Below are 27,918 nucleotides of genomic sequence, written 5' to 3'. Positions count from 1 at the left end.
TTACCAACTGGAGCTCATTTAAATAACCCCGTTTTATTGACAGACTAATTGACATGCAACATTTGTTTTATATTTAACTTGTATTACGTCCTGACTCTCAATCCCTTGTTAATTTCAAACTACCGGATATCCTGATAACTTGTTACATTTAGCAGTTGTGTAACTGTTATTGTGTACATTGTCAGAGTAACTGTTTTAATTTTGCTTGCCTATCTCCTTCACTAGCCGATAGACGATACGATTTGCTCAACGGACGAACCCACATATATAAGAATATGGAGGAAATGACCTAAAAGTACCTGTGGCTTATCAACCCAGTTAACGGACAAGGCCATGTAGTGTATTGGACCAACCCTTATCTGTGGGACCCGCACAAGACCAATACTGCGGGTATCCTGGGCCCTCATTGTCTGTACTAATGAACACTCACACCTGCCCTAATTGGGAGAGTGACTTACCTAAATAGGATATATAGCACTCCAGATACCTTCTTATAGTAAATCTAATGCTTAATTCAAGTATATAATTACAACGAAAGTATCTTATTTACCTTCCGCCTAGGCTACGAATTTTAGAGTTAACTTCTCAATTTAGAACCATTTAAAAAATGTTAAAATTAAAGTAAAAAACTTAAAAACGCATCAATAATTTCACTAGTTTCTCAAGTTTTAAAAAATGTATTTGTTGAAATTTACAGTTAACACTCAGGATTTGAGTAGAGAAGCTGCTTTCTGCCGGTACTTCTAACATTATGAGACATATAAATAAATTATATAACAATTTAAAAATCTAATTAAATTAATATTTGTTTAAAAAAAATCTTTGATACAAAATAATTCAAAAAACTTTCCAAAACAATTTTAAAAAGTTGAGTTTTAAATTATTTATTTATTTTATTATATACCAGATCGGCCTCATATGGGCCTTACATGGTTGATATAACTGTTATATATATATATATATATATATATATATATATTTTTTTTTAACAGTTGATTATGGGGAGGGGGGTATAGTCTTGTACAAAAGACTATATACAACTATAACTATATACAATGTTGTTATTAAAAGAAGAAAAAAAATAAATAGATAAGAGTAATGCTTCGTAATAAAAGAGGAATGTAAAATTAATAACAAAAAATAATGATATTGGTACACTTAAATAAAACAAACAATTGTCCTCTAATAGTGAAAAGAAACAAGTTAATTTGAAAAAGGGACGAGAAAAGAAAATAGAAAAAAATAATAATAAAAAGTAAAATTGAGGTAGTGTGACTATGAATTAGTTTTATATTTATTAAAATTTATAATAGAAAGTCCTGCAGCAGTCTGGACTTCAGGTTGAGATTGGGTTTCCCAGGTTGTAGTTCACAGCTCCTTTAACAGTCGGCAACTGGGAGTGGAACTTCATGAACCGTTTTTTTTTATGTGATACTCTATTGACTCCATATGTAATTCCCGATGCAATTGGCTATTTCTTAAGAACCAAGGAGCATTAACTGCGATTCTTAGGACTTTATTTTGAAAAGATTGTAGTTTTTTTCTTTTCGTGAAGGATGCCGCTCCCCAGACTTCACAGCCGTACATCAGCAGTGGCCTGAGAATTATTTTAAATATAAGAACAGTTCTTTCTGGTTTTAGTTTGGAATTTCTGTTTAGGATAGGACATATCATTGCTAACCTTGCATAAGTTTGAGTTAGTTTGATGTTGATATGATGATTCCAGGTAAGGCGGCGATCTAGGTGAATTCGAACAATAATAGTAATAATTATGAATTAAAATAAAAATCAACAAATTAAAGGCGATTATAGCTTCATTAATGTACAAATTTGGTAGATTTGTACCAACTTTGCCTGTGCTAAACCTATTGCTTAGTTTCAGAATGAAGTGGCCTCCAGAGGAAGTTTGCTCATAAATAGAACTAACTCAAAACGTCCTCCTTGGGAGTAATCGGGTCCTATCTGAAAATGCATAAATTCATACCTCAGTACTGACTAAATTAAGCATAAACATTTTTGGTCTAATTTCAGTATATGAGCGTTAGAATTTGAGAAGGATTTCATGTTACCTCTATTTACGTTTCGGTATATTAAGAACCGACAGCTTTTGATCAATTAGCGGTATCTAACAAATATATTTTATACAATGGGTATTTAGTCTTCATTAAGATATCTTCGGGCTTTCCTATTTGATTTGTTTTTATTAGATCAAACTCCGTAAGGACCTAGACTGCGAGTGCAGAAATGCCAAACAAATCAGAACCGATAGTGGTTTGAGGAAGTGTGATTTTTAAGTGAAATTATAGTCTTATAGTCTACTTCAGTAACGTGAAATTCACTCTTAAATTTTACGAAATCAGTGTTCAACAAAAACAAGGATGAGCTTCTAGAAGGTCTCAACTCAGTTATTGAATTGTAAATATCTGTTCAGTAGTTTGCTTCTCTAATTGATGCAATGCATCTGACATTGGCACTACTCAAAACAGCTCAGTGAAATGAAAAGGACCAATTCGTTAGCATGACAACGCTCAGTCCCATGTCTAAGCCCTGACTATGCAAAAATAATGGGAACTTGGATGTGAAACTCGCTCACATCTTTATGCCTCTCTCCTCTTGATTATTTTTTTATACGGATAATATTTATACTACATTATATTATATTTTTATATATTATACGGATTTATAATATATTTATAATTATATTTAGAACAATTACTGATAGAGATAAATGGATTCATTTGTACGATGTTAATAGAAAATTAAATATATGAAATGATAGGAAAGCAAAAACAAAAATAAAGAAATTAAAAATTAAATTTAAATAATATACACATCTTAAATAGGGTTATACACAGTGACTCCTAAAAATTCGTAAAATCAAGAGCTTTTATATTGTTTATAAAATCATATGTTACGTTTTATGTTGAAAGAACTGCTAAAACATCCCTAACGACTTATAATATTATGATTATTAAATACTGAAGATAAATTATGTAATAATTGTATATAAATAAGAAAATGATGAATTATTATGGAAATAGGAAGAAAGAAAAATAAAACTTTTAAAAATTTATCTAATAGAGAATTACTAATATGAAGAGGTTATTTTTCTATTTGTGTATTTTTTTAGTGTCTTTTAAACCACTATTGGTTTAAATAACTATTTTCTTTCATTCTTATGCTAAAAATTAAGAATTTTATTTTGATCCTGGGGACGTTGACTTTTTTCATTAAGTGGCAGTCGCAGAAAATGAAAAACTTGACCCTACGCCATGTTTAGAATAGGTTATTCACTTGCCTTAAAAAAAGATAGAAAAGAATACAAAATTTATTACATATGTATGAAGTGCGCCTTCAACTTAATGCCAGGCGCACCTTCACTTTTGATTGGCTGGTGGAATTGTAGTAGGCTATATATTGTAATGCAATGAAACATTAGAAGTAAATTACAAGAAAGAGAATTATATTGCATAAGTTACTGGTGGTGTAGGGGGGTGGCTGAAACTAAACATTTATTGTTAGCAGAGTTAATTAATTTTGATCATGGGCTTAGAAAAACTGTAGATATGCCTATTGATGATGATAATGATGATGGATGTTGTTAGCTATATTGACTAATATGGACTTACTCCATGTTTCAATTATCCTCTCTTCATTCCTCGAGTTTCTCTACCATTTTTTCAACTAATGAAAGGAATAAAGAAAATTACTGCTGGTAGCAAAAGAAGATGGCTCTTACATGCCTCAGTTTCTTCTTCTCGCTACAGAGGGGGCTAGAGGAGGTAAGCTTTTGCTGTTGGCCACATGGGCCATTAGTAGTGCCTACATTATTGAATATCGGTTCCCGAAACAACATATATTTTGAACAATTACGTATTGCTGATTAATTAATGAAAACGTGTACACGTGTAAACGTAAAAAGCTGTGTGTAAAATACATGAATCCTACACGTATATTGGTGGTGTTCTCATCAGAGACTGGAAAAGGAGGAAAAACTAGGAGCTGTACACTATGTTTAAGGTGTCCGACATACTTCGAGTGATGAAAACTGTGAGACTGAGATGGGCAGGACACGTCGTTAAGATGGGCACTGATGATTCACCAACACAATTACTGATGGAGCCGGAGAACAGGAAAGATCAAAGCTGCGAAGTGCTGATGGTGTTGCTGCTGACGCAACAAACATGCTATGGCTTCGGAATTGGATGCCGGCTGCAAGGGACCTAGACAATTGGCGGAAGCTGCTGGAGGAGGCCAGGATTCAACACCTGCTTGTAGAGCCACACTAGTAGTAGAAGTAATGCATGAAAACGAGTGAGAAATAATTTCTTTTTTCTTTTTTTAATTAATATCTACAATATGATAATATTTTTTATTATTATTTTGTTATGAAGTGCATTTAACTATTTTTTTATTAATAGTCAAAGGAGTAGGGCGACAACAAACGTTTGATTTTTCGTTATAGATTTTTGATAGTGATAACAAAAAAGAAATTAAATAAAAATATCAGGTCTATTTCATGAAACTTAAAATATTACTATGTTCGGTCTCTCATCGTCAAATTCATGCATGGAGTGTACACTGTTTTTTTTTTTTTTACTTTTGTACAGTTGTAAATTTTAATTAAAACTCAACTTAAGAAAGGGATTACGATACTCATTGAGTGAAACAATGGTGGTCGTTAAAAAATTTCTGCAAAAGGCATTTCTAAAGAGTTATAATGTCATAATTATTAAATAAGAAACATAAATTAAATAAAAATAATATATATTTTTCTTAACTGGCACTACACTCCGCGAGGGAGCTAGGTTACCTGCAACCTCGACCAGCAGTCACTCTCTGCTGTGCTGCCGTTCCCTAGTTTCGAATGCACAGGATGGACCGAGCGTCATCTGTCACCGCAGCCTAGGTCAACAGACTTGTCTCCGTCCGTGCAACCTTTCGTGTAGAACTTCCTCAGGACTTGGTCCTCATGCTTTCTCATCCTTCGACTTATTTTAATAATTTCAACAATGACTTAAAATTTGGGAAGGGCCATTAATATATAATAAATTACAGAGTAAATTAATAAATGTTATGTTAAGAGAGAGCGGGACAGGGATGGATAGGAAGAGGGTGATCAAAATTCTCCTTATAACAGGACTCTCCACTATTACATTATAATTATCTATTTATTTATAATTGTATTTCTTATTAGTTCATAACATATAGGTAATACAATTTAGTATTATGTTATCGGTTTTAGGGATGTACCAAGGTAACATTTTATTCTTTCTGTCCGTTATGTTTTCTCTTTTTCTATAATACCTATACCTTCATTTCAATATTTTCTCAGTTATGTGATCGCTAGCTTTCAAAATAATGTGGCAGAAAACGGTTTATAAATTTAAATAGTGTTCGGAATGAAGTGAGGAAGGTACCACGAGATGTAACAACCCTAAAAAAAAAAATTCATCTCAATTAGATAATGTTTCCATAAATGAAGGTAAACCTACACAGACCGTTCTTTATTAATTACGTTCTTATCGTTTACTACTCCAATATCTGAGAACGAGTCAGGTAAACAAACATAACCTTCTCACTCTAATTAGGAATCACATAACAAAAGAAAAGTGAATTAATGTGAAACACACTCAGTGCCCACTGCATCCAGATGGGAAGGCAGACATGTAGTTCATGCAACGGTAATGAAGTGACTCAGGAAGTAAAACTTTAGACGTGTTGACTAATATTGAGTGGGAAATAAATATTAAGTATTATTAATTTTTTTTTATTTTTACATCTTTTTGAAACATATAAACTTTATAGACGATATAAAATCAATACTTACCACTTTACATAGAAGAGACTGCCTTATCAGTGGAAAAAGAAAAGTTAAATGCCTACAGTATAAGGCAATTCTAAAAACACCTTCATTTGTAATTTATTTAATTAATCTACACCTATAATACGTTGTTATTATACTGATTCAGACAGTCTTGTCTCGACCATTGCTAGCAACATGTTTGCAAGAGGTTTCCTCCTGGTATAATGGCAATTAGGGACTGCAACTGGAGCTGAGAAGCAGGTACGACAGTGCAAACTACTGTCTAATACACTACCTCATCAGAAGCAGGCATTGTCTCTCCCAGTAGACAAGACAACTTAGACTGAAAGCGGAGTCTGGACTAATTAATTAATAGAAATCTGGAAATGGTTTAATCTCTTTATATGCAACTAAAAGGAATTTATTGAAGTTTGCACCAATTTTCAGCTCGTACTTTATGAGGAAGTCCCAAAAATCTCGAAATGTTCGAAATTGTTTTCAGTTTTTCACTAATAACTCCTGAACAATCCATATCTGAGAAAAAAGTTGTTCGGTTATAAATCAAAGGACATGAAATGTGTCAAATGAGAATAGTACATTTGAAATTATTCAAGTCGTTAAATAGATATGTGACTTCAAACAACGATGAGTCATCTTTCGTGTTTTGGATTTTTAAACTTGATATTTTGGTATATTGGCAAAAGATGTAAAGGATAGGAATAAGTAATATATTTGGATATTATAATATCCCAATTTTTATTTTATTACTTCTATTTTAAACAGAAATGTTAGTAATATGTGATTTCCCTTACACTGATTTATTGAAAATGAAAATTTTATTAATATTTTTGTTTTAAATAGCAGTGTTGATATCATTTCGCTGCAAAGCTGTGTTAAAAAGTAGCCATCTAAATGTTAGAAACAAAAATAATATTAAAATATTTAAAACCGCGATGGAATATCGAGGGATTGGCTATTTTAGACGAAATTTCATCTAAAATAAACTTGGATTGTATCAAAAGTTATTGGGAAGATGTGAGGTGCACTTTATCTCAGTTTCATAATCCCTAGAACACGGTTTGGGGGTTTTGGAAATGTCGTATACATCACCTCCTAACACTACATTTGGTCCACTGCAGCCCCTTTGAATCAAATGAGCTGAAATTCAGTACATACCGTTTTTTCGAATTTAATTATGTTCACACATTTGTTTTCGTATTTTTTTGTTTCATACACCTCCACAGACTACTGAAATTAACTTAACTGATTGAAAATTCGTATGTGAATTGAGTCGCTGGTTTCATGCACCTTTCAATCCCCTTAATTTTTCAGGAATTAACAACAAAAAACTTAGATTTGTGCTATAGAGGGATATTTTATTTGAATATATGAAATTTTAAAAACACAAATTCTTTAAGATGTCCTCAATCCTAAATATGTCGCACTTCAATATGGTTTGGCTGAAATAAAAAAATCTTACATTGCCCAATTTTTGAAAAGCCATCTAGCACTATCCACGGGTGTTAGGATCAAAGAGCATTTTGATTCGTAGCTCATTTCTTTTTACTCTCATTTTTTTTCTTAACAAACATATACTTCGGGTGGTTTTTAAGATTTTCTCATATATATATTTTTTAATTTTCAAATTTAGTACAATTACCTATGATTTAATATAAGAAAAGTATATAAATTTTTTTTTGAGCTTGTTAATATCAAAACGATTTATATCTGTCACAGTATTATGGTGAAGGCTTTAATAGCATTAACATTATTCATGTTTTCTTCTTTGGGACTCATTGTTATGCTCAGCAGGAGTTTATTAGGCAGCCAATTTGGACGCTGCGGTCGGCCATGTCTATTAGATTCACTGCGTAGGAAGCTTCTTAACGCTACTGACATTGAGTAGGATTACATTCTAACTGGAACGCATACCATGTCTTGATCTTAATAATATTATTAAATTGTTTCAGAACATACCTTCTTTGATGATCTCAAATATTGTTTAGCTGTCCATTTTTCGGATTCAGACTATTTTAAAATTAACTGAAAGATTGGAATAGTTGACCTTGTGTAATAGAATTTAGGAAGATAGTCTGAGTGGCGGTAAATAAAGGTACGAAAAAACTATTTTTGGTTTCAAATTTTCGCTTCACATTGCAAGGCTAAATTATAACAATATACAAAAATTGTTATATGATAAAGCAATTAGAACATAAATAGGAAGAGTGTAAAAATTAAATGTAAATGTAAAACTAGAGTAATGAATAGTGAAACAACATTCAATAGAAGTAGTAAAAAATATGATCAAATTAAATGTTTTAATTACTTTGCAAGGCTAAATAAGAACAAGATTCAAAAATTGTAAATTATGATAATACAATTAGAATATAAATAGAATGAGTGTAAAAAGTTAAAAAAATAAAGAAACACAGTAAGTTAAGGAAATATAAATTTGTATGAATAGAAAAATAAGTAGTAATTAGTACAGTAATGAGTAATAGACAATTGATAGTTATGAAATTATATGAACAACAGTTACAGGAATAAAAACAAAATCCTCCAAATAAATCATGGTATTTGAGTATATATATATATTTGACCGTATAACTATAAATAAAAGAAGATGGTGAGGGTTCCAGTCAAAAAAGAACAAATAGTTTTTAAGTATTTAATGTCCGACGTTTCGCCTCACTTTGCAGGGCTTCATCTGGACTAAAAAGATACAAAAAACAACTAAGATCATTACAACAATTAGGTAAATTAAGGTGGGATACATATTATGTAAAAATTTAGTGATAAGAAAATTATATATAAATAAAGGGAAGGAAGGCATAAAATAGTATTAATATAAAATAGACTTGAATAAACAATGATAAGAATAAAATATGGTTACAATAGTAATAATAAAAATCAAAAATTAAGGAAAATATACAGTTAAAAAAGTACAGGAGACGTATATAAAACAAAAAAAAGTAGATGTGGGAACACAAAATTTAAACACACTAACAGACGGAGAATGAAGAAGAAAGCTGAGTTTAAATAAAGGTCGTGAAAGAATAAATATAAATAAAATTAATAAAGATTGTATTAAATGATAATAAATAGGCAAAGAACAAATTAGGACCAACTACCTGTTCAAAGCTACAGGTTAAATAGATATTGACTATATATCGGAAGCGTGGAGGAGTGAAGGGGAGGTGGCCAGCCGTTTAACAGTTATATTTATATTTCAAATATGTTGCGTATACAGGAAATAGTCATAAAAATATGACGAAAAATACAAAAGAAAGATACAGAAATTTGATAATAACTAAGTAAAGATAGAATAATACATATCGTTACTAATAATATATACTGAAGAAAATATAGTTAGGGTAGTTAATACAATATAGTATATAATAACAATGATTGTAAAAGAAGTAAATAAATAATGAGTAAAAGTAAATAAAGAATATTTAAAAAATGTAAAAATAAAATACAAAATAATTAGACAATGATAAAAACTGTTGTTTTTTATATATTGTGAAAAATAAATTTATCTACACTGATAATAGTAATATTAAAGATAATAGGAGTAACATGAAAAATTTAAAGTGAAATAAGGTAATTTAAAAATCTGAAGTGAAAGTTTCCAAAATAAAATAAAAATATATATAAGTACAGGGTAAGATGTAAAAATAAGTACATACAAAGATTAAAAATAAGTAATAAAGTATAGAAATGAGTAAAAAATGTGTGATAGAATGTTAACAATATAGATAATGATAATGATAAGTGAAATAAGTTTATAGAAACATGTGAAGTAAAAGTTTACAAAAAAAAAAAAAAAAATTAAATGTGAAAGTTAATAAAACATAAATAAATATAATTGAATGTAGTGATAGATAATATAAGTGATAGAACGATAAAAAACAGGTGAAAAACAAAAAGTATAATAGAAAATTTGGTGATGATAGTAAAATGAGCATAAAATTATTGAGTCTTAATTAAGTTTAATATATAGCTGTAGGTATGTGAGATATAATTCTTATCGATTTTTTGGTCAACTGGAAGGGGTTCAAGATGTATATAAATGGATTCTCAGATGAGTCTCTTTTGGGAGTTTGGAAAAGTGGCTAAAATAGTGGTATGGTCAAAATCAAAAGCGTGATTAAGTGTAAGGGCATGTTCTGAAAGTTTGGAAGCGGCTGAGTCGTGGGAAGTTATAGATAATTTGTGTTGAGAAATACTTGATCTGAGGTGGTTCTTAGTTTCGCCTATATATGAAGAATTGCAGTTGGGGGAGAAGAAACAAGGAATCCGGTAAACAACGTTTGAACGGTATTGGAGAGGAATAGGATCCTTTTATTCATGATATTTGAGGGTTTCATAAACAAACACATTAGTTTCGTCCTCAGAATTGTTTTTATACATTTTTAGATATGATTTTAAACTATACTGTGTAACTTTTCAGTTTATATCAATGAATAATTTTCTATAGTTTACAAATTATAATTCTCGAGTTAAAGAATTATCACGATTTTTTTTTAATCTATTTAATATATAAAAATGAATTTTCGTTTGTTCGTACTTAATGCACCGCCACACCGTTCATCCGATTGTGATGGGGATTTTTGCTAAATGTTCAGGATTTTCCCGAGAAGGTTATAGGCTGGCCCAATTATTTTGTAAAAAAAAAAATTAACAAAATTAAGGGACGTAACTCAAAAGGTATACATTGTTTTCATGGTGATTAGTGATGTGGCAATAGATTTGTCCCTTTCTGAAGAATAAATATTACTGATTCTACTAAATGATTTTTTATTCACTAAAAATTGAAAAAACAATGATTTTATTAAAGTAGGTCAACAAAATATTTTTTAGGGAAAAGCAAATCATATTCGTTTTTATCGTCGCCTGAAACCCTCAAATATCATGGCCCAAAGAAATTTCAAATTAGAAATTTTTCTCCTTGATTTATCTGGAGGATTTTGTTTTTATTCCAGTGACCGTTGTTCATATAATCGATCTTAACTCCTCTGCATTATACCCAACCCCTACGTTAATACAACTGTTGGAAAGCTTAATTTCCCCTCTTTTAACCTACATTAACAAAAGCCCTCATAAGGGCGAAATATTAGTTTTAAATAAAGAACAACTTTTTATTTTATGTCTCCAGTTCTAATTTGTTTAATTAGATCCAGTTTGTGCCGTTTGGGACAGTTTATAGATTCCTAAACCATTGCCAAGTTTGGTGTAGATTAGTTGAGTTATATTGGAGATAATTCTATTTTTTTGGTTTTTCAAAAGAAATCTGAGGAGGCCAATGTAATACGAATATTTTTATTTTCCGAGTTTTTCGAAAAATCGTGTTCAAGGATTTCTCGAGGTGCAAAAAACTAATATCAACTTTGTTTCACTTCTAAAAAATCTTTGATCTCACTTTGATAGGTCAGTCAGTATGAATTGTTTCAATATAGTACCAATATGAAAGCACAGTAAGGGTTATTATATAAAAACTATTCATATTTTATGTTGTATATAAATGACAATATTATCGATAGTCAAATTGCCAAAAAGAATTAGAAAAAATCACCTAAATCGGACCAGAATTAACAATTATACAGCAAAGTTAGCTGTTACTATTTATGTTACTACCATCTTACCACGTCGTCTATAAACTAATTGATATGAAACTTTCAATAGTGTTCAATTAATGTACATGCATCCTCAAACATAGTAATAACAAAGCATTGCCGTGTCTGCCAGTATAGAATAAAAATTATCATTTTTGTTTTCAGTAACATTCAAAATAATTAGCATATAGTATGCTAATACAAAGAAATGTTTATTACAATATTAAACTTGTATATTGTCACTTCTTCTACGACCAAGTTTTGTCGTTACGTATCGAGTAAAGTTTAGTTTCTCCACTGCTGGATTAAACTTAGGCCGAGAGATAAATTCAATCGTTGAATAGATAAAGATAAACTATAAAGGTTTTTTTTTTATTAGTAATGTCAATGTATGCTTAGTTTAAAATATAGTTTACAATGTATAATATATGTATTGTAAACAACATAAAGTAAATATTAAATACATAAATAGTAAGTATATTGTGTACATAAAGATACAAATAACAACATACAAAATATCAACAATAGACTGACTGCCTATTGAGAAATAAACCAATAAATAAATAATTTATTTTTTTTTTAAATAAATAGACGGTACATATGGCAAAGCCTAAACACACCTGACTTTCATTTCAAAACTGTTTCAGTCCTTCCCCAAATTTGGACATGTTAGCATCATTAGGTAGAACACACTGCAGTTGAGATTTTTTTGTTATAATTATTTGAAGAGAGTGTATGTTCTAAAAAAACTGTTTTTTCTTTTTTTATTCTTTTCTTAATTTAGAGCATGACTGTGCAAACAATAAAGTTGCGAAACGTTGCCAAAAGATGTATTACAAAGTAATTATTGGCTGATCCTCGAAACCCACCAAAACAAATGTATATATTTATGTATATACATTTATACAATACTTATTCAGTACATTATAATGTCCTTACAACTGTAATTTTTGTTGCTCATGAGTTAATTTATATATACCAAATGTTATACACCAGATATAATCGGTACGGTACCAGCACTGGCTTGGAACGAAACCGTGCCAGACGCGTGCCACATGGCATCTTCCATCTGTATGCTAAGAGGCATCATTAACATAAACTGATAGCTAATTGTTCTAGCCATGTGACCAGTACAACTGTTGGAATTTTTAATTTGGAAACTAACCAACCAAATCTCCTAGTGAAAGCCAAGAGATGTGACGAATAAATCTAAATATTTTTATCTTCAAGCTGCATAACCGTAATCGTGGTCGTATAGTTCAAAAGGGAATATCCCTTCAAACAACTTGAATATTATAGCTAGGTAGATACATTTAAGGGTTGCTTCTAAAAATACTTTGTGGCCATTGGTATGTCAGTCCAGAGGGACATATTTTCTATTCAATATTTGAATTCGTAAAAGTTTAACTAATAGAAACGTTACCATTACTCCCTTTCTATATTTTATTTTCTAACCCAGACATTAGAAACAATGAACAGCATGGATTTGTAATTCCAAACGTTTTACAACCTCAAAAGTTGAGAAACTTTGTATTAATGTAGTAAATAAAAAATAAAAATGTTTCCTCAGAATCGAAAATTTTTAAGGATTTTGCCGGTTGGTAATTTTGGTTCTATACCGATTTTACCAGTTCCCGTTCATTACTTATGCTAGCGAATGCGTAAAGAAAATTTGGTGTTTGTGTAAAACAATAGAGTATCAACTTTATCTGCGTTTTCGCTTACACTTGCGCATTATTATGTAATGTAATAATACTTTAATTTAAAATAATATTTAATATATTTATCCTATAATTCAAAAACAACTCATCCGATTTAGCTCAAAGTTTGATATTTGCGTTGAAATTATATGGTATATATTTTATCATAGTTAATTAACTACTTTTGCTTATCCTAACGAAAAACTAATTTCCTGGATACATTTATGTTTTATAGCAACGACTCCTTTCTGAGATTTATTTTCAAAGAACATATGATTAATCATGAAATATAGATAATTATGTACTTAGAAATATTTACTTACATTAGAAATTTACAGATATAGGAAAATGTCCAGAAAAGGTAAGTTTCAGAAAAGGAAACAAGGGGATAAAATACATATATATTTTAAATTAAAAAAGAAGTATGAATTCACTAGTAGCTCTGAGGACACATTTCGAGCCCTTCTGTTTCCAAAAATATTTTCACTTAATAATCCCTTTAAATAGTATCATTTAGTAAATATTTTAATTAACATAGATGAACAAGTATATTTACTTCTAATAAATAATAATTGCTATTCTTCGTTATAATTATTTCTTAATGTTATTAAGTTCCAATTCCTCTAGGTTTAATTGAATAGAATTTTTTTATTACTCTATATATATGTGCTTTATATTCTACTCTTTATCACCTCCTCTTTATAATATTTTATTCCCCAACTTGAGAAAATATTTGATTTTATCAATTCATAATTTATAGTAAATTCCATACTGTTTAACCAAGATAAATTGAAACATTAAAAGATCAACTTTTAAACATACCCTCCTACCTAGTTCTTGTGAAAGTTGTTGTTTTATAGTATATTTAATTATATATATTATATTCTGTGATTGATCATAGAGGTATTATAAGTGTTTTATTGTTTTCTGTAAATGAATAACTAACAACCTAGGTATATTATTCCTAGGTACGTATTCATTTCTATTATATAGAGCAAAGGAATAGTATATCAACACTTAATTATTAACAATGAAACATCTTTTTTTAATAAATTAACAATGCAGTACACATGTACAAATGAATGTAAATTAACAAATATGTATCTCTAAGAAAACATTATAATTTAATATAAAAAAAGAAAAAAATAGGAAAATTATGAAGCAAAATTAAAAAGTAAAAAAAACAAAAGTTTTTGAAAGTCCTTTGTCAAAATTAAAGATGAAAGATCCTGCGACCCCAGAACCCCATTACATACCAGGGTAAGTCAGAATATAAAATGTATTTTGATTTTCTCTAAGTGTTCCTTTGTAACATATATAATACATCAAGTAATTAAGGTAAAATGGAATATTCTATTGAACAGAAAACTACAGGTTTAAACTGAAAGCTTAATGAATGCATGCAATTAGAGACACACAACAGTTTAAAAAAGAAAGTGATTTCTTAATGTTTGAAATTATTCAAAGGATACAAAACTGTTGTATTAGTACATAGTAAGAGTTCAAATATACAGTTCCATTTTTGAAAAATAAAATATAAGTGGTTTTAAATGGTTTGTTCCGCTAGCCAAAATCATTGTTTATCTAACTATATTCATTAGTCATAAAACAAAATTAATTTCTACATTTACGCTCTTATCTGCAGTCTGGACATAAAGGATTTCTACATTCATATTTTTGTTCTGGGTAATTTTTGTGATTGAATAAAATTCATTCCGTTATCGTATAAAAAAAATTAGTCATGTTCATCCTGCAAAAAGTTAGTAACTCCTGCCTTTAGTTTTAACATTATTTGGTTGTTAGCCCTTTGCCTTAAGGGGGATTATTTCCTTTAAAATACTATACTTCCTTGAGGAGAAGATGGATGGGGTAGCAGTCAGTGAAAACTGCAAAAAAGTAAAAACTTATTTATTAGTGCCAATTTTTCAGCCTGAATTTTAGGCCTTCGTCAGGTATAAGAACAAAAAACAAGATAACAATGATAATGATTTATTGGAATTACAGAATAATAAGAATCACAAGAAGATGACAGATAACATAGGCACATAAGTAGTACTAATAAAAAGAAAGTAGGTTGTTATCTTGTTGTAGCCCTGATGAAGGCATGAAATACTAGCCCAAATGATGCCATAAATAAATAGGTTTTTATTAATTTGTGCTTTTCACTGACTACACCCCAACCATCTTCTCCTTATATATAATACATGCCCAATTATTACCTCATCATTAAACTTTGTTTCCTAAGATGGCATAGAATGTTTTTTATTAATAATCAATTAGTTTTTAAACATTTAGTTCTCATAATAATTTGTTCTTATAATATATTCTTGTTAAAAGAAAAAGAGAGCAGATTGTGATTTCTTAATGATATACATATGTATATAGTTTCAAATATAATTTATATTTTATTATACCTTATATAGTTCATAACTTCTAGCGCAGGTTACAATATCCTTAATCACGCTGTTTGACTTAATAATATCCATAATTTATATTTATGATAATGGTCAAAAGCAATCTTATAGGGTCATATAGAACTTGACTTTATAAAAACATAATTGCATATAAAATCCTTATGATATTCATGATTTATTAATATTTTTATTCATCTGAAAGAGATGAGCCGTAAATTAAGTTTTTAATGTGAGCTATTAACTGAGTGTTATGACAAACTCTATCTCACATTAAGAATTTTTTTTTTATAAAGAAATAAAAGAACTGACTGTTTGACTTCCAGAGTTCAATGACTTCATGGTTTACGCAATGAAGAGGATATTAAAAAAAAAATGACCATTTGTTATATTCATTTTCCTTTTTTTTCATTAAGTTTAACGATTTTCGATTGTTTTGAAAAATATTAATAGTAAGCAAATATCTCATGTCAATATATAAAAAAAAAAATATGTACCGAATATAGAAATAAGAAAAATATTTATTTATCGAATTCATAATGCATATCTTTCTGTAGAGAAAAAATATTTTTTCACAAACACACTACTTATGTTGTGACACAACTTTGTGAGTTAGGGTTATTTAAGTTTGTTAGACACCTTATGTTGACTCCAAAACCAAATTTTTTGTGCTAAAACTTTTCAAGAGGCACATATCTCTCCTACATATTGAACTTTCCAATATAAAATCCTTCATAAGTTTTTGAATCCATCGTAGTGCTTCTTGTTTTAAATAACAACCACAATTTGAGCAATAGTAACCTAAATATATTTGGAGAAGAGGGGATGGGGAGTTGATGAATCTGTTTGGGAAAACCCAACTTCGTGGCTTCAGTCAAATGAGCAAGAAAAAGACGGTTAGGACACGTTGAGAGGATGCTGGATGAAAGGATACCCAAAAAGATACTTTATGGCAAAACAGAGGAAAACTGAAAAGAAGACGTCCCCGGATCAGATGGCTTGACGATGTAGTGGAGGATTTGAAGATTTTAAATGTTGAAAGATGGAAAGAGAAAGTAAAAGATTGTGTAGATTGGTTGGCTTTGGTGGAAGAGACCCGGATTCTTGTAGGACCATAGTGCCATAATAATAATAATAGTATACAACCAAAAGATATACATATCAATCCCTCCACTTCCTAACAATTGTAAGTTGTATGCTCATCAATAGACATCAAGATTCTGAAATAAAAATGACACCGCAACCTGTAAATAAAATGACCACTGGCTTGTTTTTCGTACTGTCCCTAACTTCTTCACTTGCCATTTAGTTTTTAATTATTATTCACATTCTAAATACTTTATGCAACTGCTTAAAGAACATACAGCCTAATTTATGTTTATATTTGAGGTACACTGGCTATTGCCCCCAATACATATACCGGTGCGGAGAGACTTATGGATCCCTTTCTCACAAGATATTACTCGATCCGACGATACATAAAAGTTACCAGCTCGTTCTTTCCAATCGAACGTTAACTGACTTTCAAGTAATGAAATTAATTCTTTTATTTTATTTTTAAAAGAAAATAAGTTTTACGTAATTTTCCTTTCTGTAATCAGGTTGTCAGAAAAGATGAAAATAATCCTAACGTTGTTGAACTTAGGAATTACAACAATAATTCAATCTTCAGGCATCCAATCACTCCTGGTTACTCTGGTACGCAGCATTGCTAACTTACTTTACATAAGATATTACTGAATAAATTAAAGTAAGAATAATTATTGTTCCTTTTTATTAAGGTTCTCTCCCAAGATCGAAATCTGCTTTGGGCAAAACATTTACTGTAGGGGCAGAGGAAGGTCTCATGGAGTTCGAAATACAGACTATAAACAAGAAGAAAGCTCTTAATGCTGTGTATTCCCAAGTATCTGCGAATAATGGCGACTATAACCCTACCGTTGACGAAAAAGCTGTAAGAAAAATTTATTAGCTATTGAGATTTCGATATATAATACAAATTTCTGAAATTGCTATAAATTAAATTAATTCAAATTACCTTGCTTGGAAGTAATACTATTGATAGTATTCTTCTTCACATATTCGATAATCTAGCTTACAACGTAATAATACTTTTAAGAGAAACTAGTCCAGCAAAGGACCTAGTGATCCCTTTTGCTAACCCTAGAGGACTACCTTGAGGTTGTCACTTCATACCAACCTGAGTGGGTCTATTTTCATTTCTTAGGTTCGTCTAGAGATTTCTATTAATATGAATTGAATCCACACTATTCCGAACTCTGGTTTCCTCTGGGAATTCTACTCGACCATCGCGGCTCCTAGCAATAGATTGTGCCGTACCCCTACTCACTTCAATGCTTTTTCAAAGAAAAGTGTAAAAGGTCACCCCCTAGAAAGGAAGGTTTATACGAATGTCCATCATTGTAATCTAAACTGTAGCAGAAGACAGCCAGTAACTGGCTCGTACTCTTCTCCTATTCCACGTCCCTGAAAGACACACAGAGCCCGAATTTTTTGCTTCATTTTATCTGCCAACTTACCGCCTCGATTATACTCCTTTCTTCAAGGCTAATACCGAAAAAGGTTATTTTTGAAATTTTGAAAATACAGAATTGAAATTTTCTCTTGGTATCGAGCAAGGGTGCATTCTGAGAAACCTACCTGATTTCCTGTCTAACCACGTAGTCACTAAAGTAGAATTGTTGTAGTAATATCAAGATCTATCTAGCACGCCCAGAGTTCTTTGTTGATCTATATTCGACATAGCTTTCCAAGAATCCTTTACCTTAGGAAAGCGTTCCAAAATAGGATAATTTTTAGAACTCAAAAAGGCGTCTATTTCTATTAAAGGTTATCATTCTTATCTTTATTGAAGATGTTAGTACTTTTAGTACTTCTCTGGAACTAATAGAAGCTCGACTAATTTGTATACAGTACTCAGAATAAATTAAGATCAAAATGTTTCTTGCAGTATTTAATTTATTATTTATACTTTTAGCAAAACCTTGCGAGATATAAGCTCCCCTTACTTGAAGCAAGACCAGAGTATAACAACATTTTAAGAAATACTATGGTAACTGAATCGCCTGAGCCAATCGACAAAGGCGTTTCTCCGTATTTCAAATCCGTAACGAGCCCCGATAAAAAGTTTAAGTCAGGTATTCTATCACAGTGTTCATTTAAAAAACAGAATACTATTCTGCCATTTGCTTAGTAAATATTCAATAAGTTATATTTAGTTACTGAACTTTTCGTAACAGTAACAATTTAATGTATTTCTAATAAGTAAATCAGTTACTAGAACTATACCTAACTAGGGATGGAATCTCGCAAGGAAAATATCGGTATAGATTTCGATATCGATTAACAATATTTTATCGGCACTAAAATATCGGTATTTCAGAATATCGAATATTTAACAAATTGAAGAAATGGTAATTATAATACAATAATATAGCAAAAAAATAGGAGGACCTATTTCATAATATACCTAATGAAAATATAAAAAAATTGAAAATAAAAGTAAAGCAAAGCAATGCCATGACAACCAAAACATAAGCATAACAAATATTAGAACACCCACCCAACATTAACTAAAATATGATTAGAGGGTAAGAAGATAGTCCAGTAGGCGGTCAATATATAACAAATAATCTATTGTTAACCTACGTTTCGCCCCACTTTGCAGGGCTGTCAGATTGAAACAAAGATGACAAACTTTAGTTAAAATAAATAAGGTTCTTTTACTATTTTGACACTTTTATTGTCCGCCACTGGGCTATCTTCGTTCAGTCTACTTCATACGGTCAACTATCTTCTTCCAAAACATTAATATTTCAGTAATCCCCAATTTATATTATGAACAAATAATATCCAATTCAATAATCAACATTCTCAAAGTCAAAAAATTATAATATTTCTGTTTGATATTGATACAAAACTTTGGCAACGATAATAAAAGAAAATATCGATATTTCATTAGTAAAAAAAAAAAAAATTGATGATAGAAAATTTTTAAAATGAAATATTTAAATTTTATTTTGATATTGATATTCGACTATCGGTCATAAATATCGGAATCATTTGTAACATTTACTTAAAATATCGTAATCGGTATATATCTGCTATATTGATTTTATTATATATCTAATGATAATTTTAATTTCAATGTTGGCTACGATTAATGCCTGAATAACTCAAATAATCTCAATTTATTATGGGCTCGATCCCATACTGATTTTGTGGCCTGAAATTTGTTGCTATCAGTAGTTCAATTAATCATATGACACAGTCATCCATGTGATTTAATTACCTAGTTTAGTGTACACAACAATTTTGAACTAATTACTGATAAAATTAATGGATAATCGAGGAAAAAGCTCACAACCTCAAGAAAGTAATCAAGGAGGTAACTTTTAATCTTTAACTTCGATTTTTGTTTTTAAGCAATCCACAGCGAAAATGATGTTGTCATAACCATGGTGTGGGGAGGGAGAGGGGTCAAGTTTTTAATTTTGTGGGAAGTGGTCTTTCCTTCAAAGGGAAAGTGAAGCCTAATAGGGGGAAGTTGGCCACGCCTCTGAGCTCAGGTTCACGTTGAGGTTACAAAGAATGTCGCCTAGTAATATAAACTAAAACAGAAGGCAGCCAGTGATTGGCTCCTACTCTGCTGTCATACTCAGTTGTTCATCATTAGGCTCTTCTTTTCCTGGAATCTTTCTTTCTCCATAAAACTCCATTCTTTAGGTATACCAGTTCCCTCCACTCTCACCCTTTTCTAACTTACCATTCTAAAACAATGATCAACTATAGTATATTAAAAGGTTGTTTAAGTTTTTTATTGACACCAGATAGCACTACGATTGTAGAATTTGAGGCTGAGTCACACTAAAGGGAGTGGCAAAGTAGGTGGTACCTGCTTTTGTTGACATCCTCCTCCTGCTGAGGCCACACTAGGTTATGGCTTCCCTTTGTAAATGATGTCAGTTAGACTCCATTGGCAAAAACGTTTCATCTTGCGACTCCCTTTGGTCCAGAAGAGTCTTTACCGACCGATCATTGTTACTTTGATGTTACAACACAAAAAAAAGTTTTCTTATTATTTTGTGTTAGACCTATTCAAAAAACTAGCATAGTAGACTGGAGTTACTTTCTTTACTAGGTATCCTAGCATTTCTTAGCCTTTGCTGAATAAACGGACCATTTTATCTATATCGAAAAATGTAGGGGTCCGCCCATTTTCCTACTCCTACCAAAAAGGTACCGACCGCCATTTTCCTGTTTCTAGGATCAAAACAACGGGGAAGGAGGGAGTATTTCATTTATATTTTCACTTCTAGGGAGGAGCAGATGCTTCCTTCTGCCCCACTCTGGGTATGCCCATGCCCAGGATCCATGGGAACCCCCAACCCTAGATCGATAGTACTACTAGCAGACCAAACTGTGATAATTTTCTTTAAAAGTATACATATTATGGTAAACTACTAATCCGTTTATTTTAAAAGTAATTTGGAATCAACCATTATTAGCAAAGACTGTATAAAGACTAGATATTTAATTTTCTATCCATATATTCAAAATATTTTGCTCAGTTTGATGACAAATCGACTTTAATTAATTCAAAATATACCCACCTCCAACAACATTCCAGAGGGTAATTAAGGTATAAAATAAGGAAAACTAAAATAATAAAATCTCTATCAGACCAATATTAGCGAAGAAATTATAGTATTGTATTAGCAAGCAAAGTGGTAAGGAGAGTCATGAAAAAGGAAACACCAAATATATTTATTTTAAAACAACAAAGATCAGCAAAAAGATGAGATTAAATCGTTATAATTGCCATGAACTTTACTCAATTTAATAACAACCAGTTAAACTTTCTGTTTCTTCAATTATTAAGAGATCATTTATGTAGGAGCTTTAGTTTCTCTGTTATGTCCGAACAAAAGCCATTAAATAAAATCTATAAAAACTAAAAATAATTACAACCAAGCATCATGAAAAAAACATACAAAAATAAATTATTGACATTTTAAAGAGGGAAGTTATTGTTTTTTCAAAAGAAGTAGAGGAAGTTAACCTCCATAGCAATATTATATCAGATATTTTTTAATAGATCAAGAAATATTTAATACAATAAGGAAAACTGACTATACTTAGATTCAGAATAAAATAAATAATATGTGAGCAACCTGAAGAAGCTCAACATGTTTAAATCAATTTATCTTCCTACTTTATTAGTAATGGAAATGAGACTTAATTATAATCTGACATGAACCAAATAATGAAGTATTGAGGCACATGCAAGTGCAAGAAAAACTGGAAGTGACTGTTTAAACAATGGAGGACTACACTGAGAGACCCATCTTTAAACGATAGCAAAGTTTGTAGAATGAAAGAGGAACAAGGATTAAGAATGATAATTGAAGTCTGACTATCAAAAAAGACCAAGGTAGCCTGTTAGCAGATTGCAAGAGAAGATACTAGGAAAAACGTGGCTGATAAATCAAGACAAGCAGGAGTGGTATCAATGGTTTGTTCTAAGCTGAAATGTATGTAGAGGAAAGAAAATTCATTTTTAATTTCACAATTTAATGATAGCAAAAACTCCAATAGAATTTTATCTTGGAAACACTAAGTATTGATTTAAATACTTCAATCGTGGTGTATTCATTATTTAAATACCACATTATTTCAGGATTTACAGGTCATGTACCATTTGGATATTCAAAGTATGGACAAGGTTACGCTCCACTATCGAATTCAGGCTTGTGTGATTTCACGAATTACTACCATACCCGAAAGAGTAATGAATGGACACCAGTTAACATCATACAATCAGAACCTCCTCTTGTAGTATCTTCTAATGAAATTTACCACAAACATATTGGCATGGTTCCCAACTATACAGGTCATGTCCCTGGAAATATTTTCAGGTAAGAGGTTTGGACTATGATAGTATTAAGAATGATTTTATTCAAGTGAAGGCCTATGGTAATTTTGCCTGGAAACTTTTGAAAAAGTTCTGGAGATTTGCTCAATTATGTTCTTTAGTGTGCCGATCATGAATTTTAAGTTTGTGACCTCCAATTTTTTCAAAAAATGCCAAAAAATTTATCTTTTTCAATTTTTCTCTCATAGTATGAAAACCTTGCTATTTTTTTTTCTTATTTTTAGTAGCATCAACCTAGACTACATTAAAAATCATTAAACTATTTACATTTTGTATTCGATAATTCGAATTTGTTTTCGTGTGGAGATATTTTAGGAACAACCAAACTTAGTCCAATGAGGTTCAGTTAATTGTGGACCAGATGAGGATCTCAGAAGAGTGTTTTAAAGAAGTCATGAAACTTTTCTCAGTTATTTTCTTTAGGGTTAAAAAAAAAAAAAAAACTTTCTTTTTAATAACCTGAAAACTATGTATCATTTTATATTATAATTATAGAAGAGAAAATCAAAATCTAAAATTTTGATTCTCATGATTTTCTGTGCAGTTACTTCATTTTGACATTATCACCACTTGAATTTGTGAAACCAAATGTTGTCCTATCATATAATGACCAGAAAAAGGGATTCATTTGAATTATTTCATCAAAAATAGTCTTTCATTTGGGTATCAATTGCGAATACTACAAAATTGATTGATAGGATTGAGTGCACAAAATATTTTCTAAAACATAATAAAATAAGCTATTTATTCTTTTACAAAGAAGAAATCTCAGTTTAAACATTCCACAAACGTGATTTCGATGACCCTCCTAATCATTTATATTTTCCTCATTTAATAACAATTATAACCTTTTACCAGTGCATTTAATAAGTTCAAATAATATGAACCATGGATGTAAAATAATTTTTTTCAATACAAAAAAATTAGCTGATACCGGTATTTTCATTTGAGTAAACTTTTGGAAAATGATAGAAAAATTAATACAAATGAAGGGTCGGGGGGAGGGGGAGAGGAGACAGGATAGTCACTTATATTTTTTTTTAAATTGAGTTATTCATATGAATGGTCCACAATCAAATCTACACTCATCTATAGAGTTAGGCCGGGAAACCTTAAATTCAAGACACATAATCACATTTTAACACTTAAAAGAAAGCATATATTTTATTCTCAATCAATTGATTTCAATAATTCAATTTAAAAATAAAAACTGACTTCCTGGTTTTTACCCTGACCTTTCATATATATTTAAACCTAATTATAAGAAAGTTAATACTATGAAGAACTACCAATAACTTCATTGTTCTCTAGGAGTGGGAGAACCTTTGGAGCCGACTCGAGAGATGCGAAACGATGGCTCAAAGGAGATTTTTCTGAATAAATCACTAAGACCATATTTCCTTAAATGTCAAAAAAATTTAAACAAGTGAATTTTAAACAAATATTGAACAAATGGTGTAATCAGTATTTATTTAAATAAAAAAGTTAATCAGCTTGTTTATTTCCATACATGACTTCAGAGTATCAGCACCTTTTCATATTCCTAGAATAAAGAAATAAATGTTCAAAATTATTTGTGACAACTCAAATAAAATATCTTTATTTATTTTATATTTTAGTATAATATATACTTTATATTATATTATTATATATACTTTATATTTATATACTTTTATACTTTATATTTTGCTATTAAAGATAAATAATACTCTACCAACAATCAGGGTTGTATATTATTCAGTTTTACTTATTATACTCTGTTAACTATAAAAATCTTTAATTTTGACTACAATTTGGCAGTAATTTACAACTGTTTCAAGTATTTATATGCTAAGTGTAGAAAATACAAATAATTCTTGAATATATTAATAAAAAAAATTGTCTTAATGATTTAGATATCAATAATTCATAACCATTCTCAGGAACGTAAATAAGAGTCGGAGCAGAACTAAACTGGATATGTGCAAGTACTGTTAACAAAACATCAACTGTAACCAATCTACTACTCTTACTGTTAGTGTAAAGCCTTTGTTCAACTAGGTCAATCTCTCTGAACGGTGTGGTCTCAGTATCATTGCAGTGATTTAAAGTATGTAATATAAGGGTTTTCTTAAGCAAAAAACTATTCATTTAATGCTATAATAATTTCTAAAGTTAGAACTGGAACTTTCAATGCAATTAATTTATTTATTAAGACACATTAAAGAGAAGGTTGAACAGGATATTATATAGTGGAAACCGAAGTTTGAAAACTTGATCACCCCGATAAAGTACTCGACCCTAAAACAATTAACATCATAAAGGAACTGGTGAAAGAAACTTGTTATATTGAAGAACAAAGTCACAACATACTCCAACAACTCAAAATAATAATTATTAAATAATCGTATCCAAATTCATTACCTTAATTAGAGATAAAGTGTAAGTGGAATCTAATAGAAAAGGTGCAATAACAGTTCTATAATTAACTTCTAGTTTATTTGTATTATTTTTTGTTTAGATGGGCGTTATATTAGAAAAGGATATTAGAGTTCTAGGTAGATAGTGCTAGGTAGGTTCATTGTAAGGAATAGGACAGGTAACCTGCCAACCAGTTACAATTATTTTTTATTGTAGGAAGATAGTCTGGGTGGTGGTCAATTAAGGTCTCAAAATAGTAAAAGAAAACTTTTCATTGTTAACCAACATTTCACCAGTGTATTACAGACATATTCTTTCCATTATGCCTTTTTACTAGCTTTAATAACTCTATTTGCAACTGCTCTTAGCCTTTTGAATTTGATAGTGTCATTTCTATTTCTTTTATGCCTGTAAAGGGCCTGTTTTTTTCGCCCTTACAGCTTCCTGACACCGTTCGTTCCACTATCGAACTCTTCTTTTAAGGAGCTTCTCTGACAATGTTGGAATGCTTTCATAGGCAGCATTCAGGATGATACCATTCAGTGTTGCCAATCAAAGATCAATATCATTTGTTACTAGTTCTAATTTATCTTTGTTTATAAGAATTAAGTTCTGACAAAAATTTCTATTTTACCATCGTGTACTTCTAGTGTAACTTTTGAGGGGGATTTTGTGTGGCTCGCTGTTCCTAAATTTTGATAATAATGGGGAAATAATCACTACCATAAAGGTGGTTCTTGGTTTCCCAGGTGCATCTGGGTGCCAAACTGACATCTGTGATGATCAATAACAGAGAAACTATTACTTCCTGAGCCAAAGTGGGTAAATAAACCAGTATTGAGAAGAGCAGCTGTGTCATTAACTTTTAAAAATTTAATAACCTTTTGTCCTCAATGTTCCAAATCTGGTAAAGGGGAACCCCAAATTGAGCTATCAGCGCTATCAGTCACCTAGATGGAGATATGGCTTCGGAAGTTGGTTGACAATATGCTCAACATCTTCCTTTGAAAAACTTAAAGCTAGCAGTATGTAAATATTACAGATAGTTAAAGGTTCCGCTCCGTAAATTATTGTTGGAACAGTTTCTAAATTGGTGTCTAAAATTAACTCTTTGGAAAATATGTCAGCCCTCACAAGAGTTAAAATGCCTTCCCAAGATCTCCCAGAACCATATCTATCCCTTCTATTGGTTTGGTATTATTTTAAATTAAAGAACTGACTTTCATTAAGATGTGTTTCTTGCAGGCAACAACACAGTGGATTTTCTTCACTCATCAATTTCTGAATGTACTCTAAATGACAAAATAAACCATTGCATTTCCACTGCATAATTTGCTTGATCATAAGTGTAGAAATTTCTATTCTCTCCCGGAGGATCAACACCAAAAAGTGTTGATTCGTCCGAGTCTGAGAATAAATCTGCATTTGGACTAGGAACTGAACCGTTTACCTCTTTTATAATCTTTGAGATCCTTACTTTCAACCCTCTGTTGGGCACCTTGCTCCTTATATCTGCTAATATTGTTTTCAGTCTGCTGATATTTCTTGTAAACAGTATGGCAAGTTTTCTAATATTAGAGATCTTTTCATGCTGAGCCATATCCATAAATATGCATAATTTATAAAAAGCCAATGGATATGTTCTGTCCTTTGTAACTAAAATACGGATTGGTTCCAACTTTTCTTTTACTGTTTGCTTGGTAATGGCAATTACATTTTTTGATCTTTTAAGACCTTTGTTTAAGTTTTCCCATTTGTTAGCCTCTTATTCATTGTTATTTGATATACCTAACTCTATTGGTGTTGTACCTAGTGGAATATCAGTTGGTGCAGTTGGGATTTGTTTTTTAGTTTCTCTTGATGGGTTAGTGTCATTATCGATTATTTGTTGGCTATATCCTACAATGTGTGATTCAGTGCAATGTTTAGAAGTGTGCCCGATCGAAGACCTAGGTAAAATATTTTCACTTGTGTGAAAATATTGTTGAGCTTGCTAAGGCTTCAATATACATTTTTTTAATTTTATTCCCTTTATGCAATCTAAAATAATAGCATATTCACGTTTGCTTGCCGGTTGGTCAACAATCATTTGAGCATATGTTGGTGAGCTGCATGCGTTATATTACTTTGTGCACAATGATTGAACTGCCTTATAGATTCAGTTCTTCTTTCCAGATAACTTCCTAGCTTGATTTCCTGTGTTTTTACCGAGTAGTGCAGTTGTTATTGCACAAGCAGCAAAAAAACACGACTTTTCCAACATGAAACAGTTCCCCAAGCACATGCCCTGTTGTTCCATTAGCGAGGAAGACAAACCAACTAAAACATCTAGAACTGTTTCAAAAACTCGAAATAGATTTTTTAAATTATTGCAAAACTTTTGGATAATTTAGTTCCAACTATTGTCGATAAATTAATACATTTATATTGCATCAATTCATCATTTTACTTTATATATACATATTTGCTTTAATAATATTGACATAAGGAACAATTATATTATTACTTCAGTAATAATACAGTACTCTTTTTTTGTTTTGTTTTTTTGGCACGACAGACCATAGAGATCTAAGGCCACGCGTGATATACTGCAGAAATACATCAGCGTTTCTTGACGTGGTTTTCATAGGATGGGTTAGTCACTCCCATTCCTATTTTTTGTGAGTGCCACCCATATGCTAACGGGCCTCACAAATGCCCAGGGTGAGGCTGTGAGTGATTATTGTATTATATGCTTGAAAAAATCCTGGGTAGGGCTGGGAACTCGAACTCCCAACCTTTGGATTGTTAGACAGGCTCATTACCACGCTGCTACCAGCACCCCCATTACTTCAATAATTACCTAATATAATATACATTTTATATATTATATTAGATTAATATATATCTTACATATATATTGTAATAATTTTAAAAATATTAAAAAATTAAATAAAAAGAATCTAGATCGTTTTATGTCTTTTTTCAAATATAAAAGATACTTGGGTTCTAATTTAAGAACTTTAAAATCAAATCGATAATATAATTTTAT

General features: G+C 30.6%; 1 protein-coding gene across 1 annotated transcript; it reads left to right on the top strand.

Annotated features, from left to right (window-relative positions):
• The first annotated feature begins 14,207 nt into the window (after positions 1–14,207).
• LOC106690540 (CIMIP2 protein CG18335) lies at positions 14,208–23,994 on the top strand. Its single transcript, XM_014435992.2, has 7 exons — positions 14,208–14,381; positions 16,922–17,060; positions 17,134–17,230; positions 17,314–17,486; positions 18,531–18,690; positions 22,233–22,470; positions 23,799–23,994. The coding sequence occupies exons 1-7, from the start codon at positions 14,341–14,343 to the stop codon at positions 23,866–23,868; spliced, it is 918 nt and encodes a 305-aa protein (XP_014291478.1). The 5' UTR covers positions 14,208–14,340; the 3' UTR covers positions 23,869–23,994.
• Positions 23,995–27,918: the final 3,924 nt, after the last annotated feature.

The sequence above is a fragment of the Halyomorpha halys genome, unplaced genomic scaffold, assembly GCF_000696795.3.
Source record: "Halyomorpha halys isolate HHAL.00 unplaced genomic scaffold, Hhal_1.1 Scaffold1752.1, whole genome shotgun sequence".
NCBI classification, from domain to species: Eukaryota; Metazoa; Arthropoda; class Insecta; order Hemiptera; family Pentatomidae; genus Halyomorpha; species Halyomorpha halys.
This window is presented reverse-complemented; position numbering and strand designations above follow the sequence as displayed.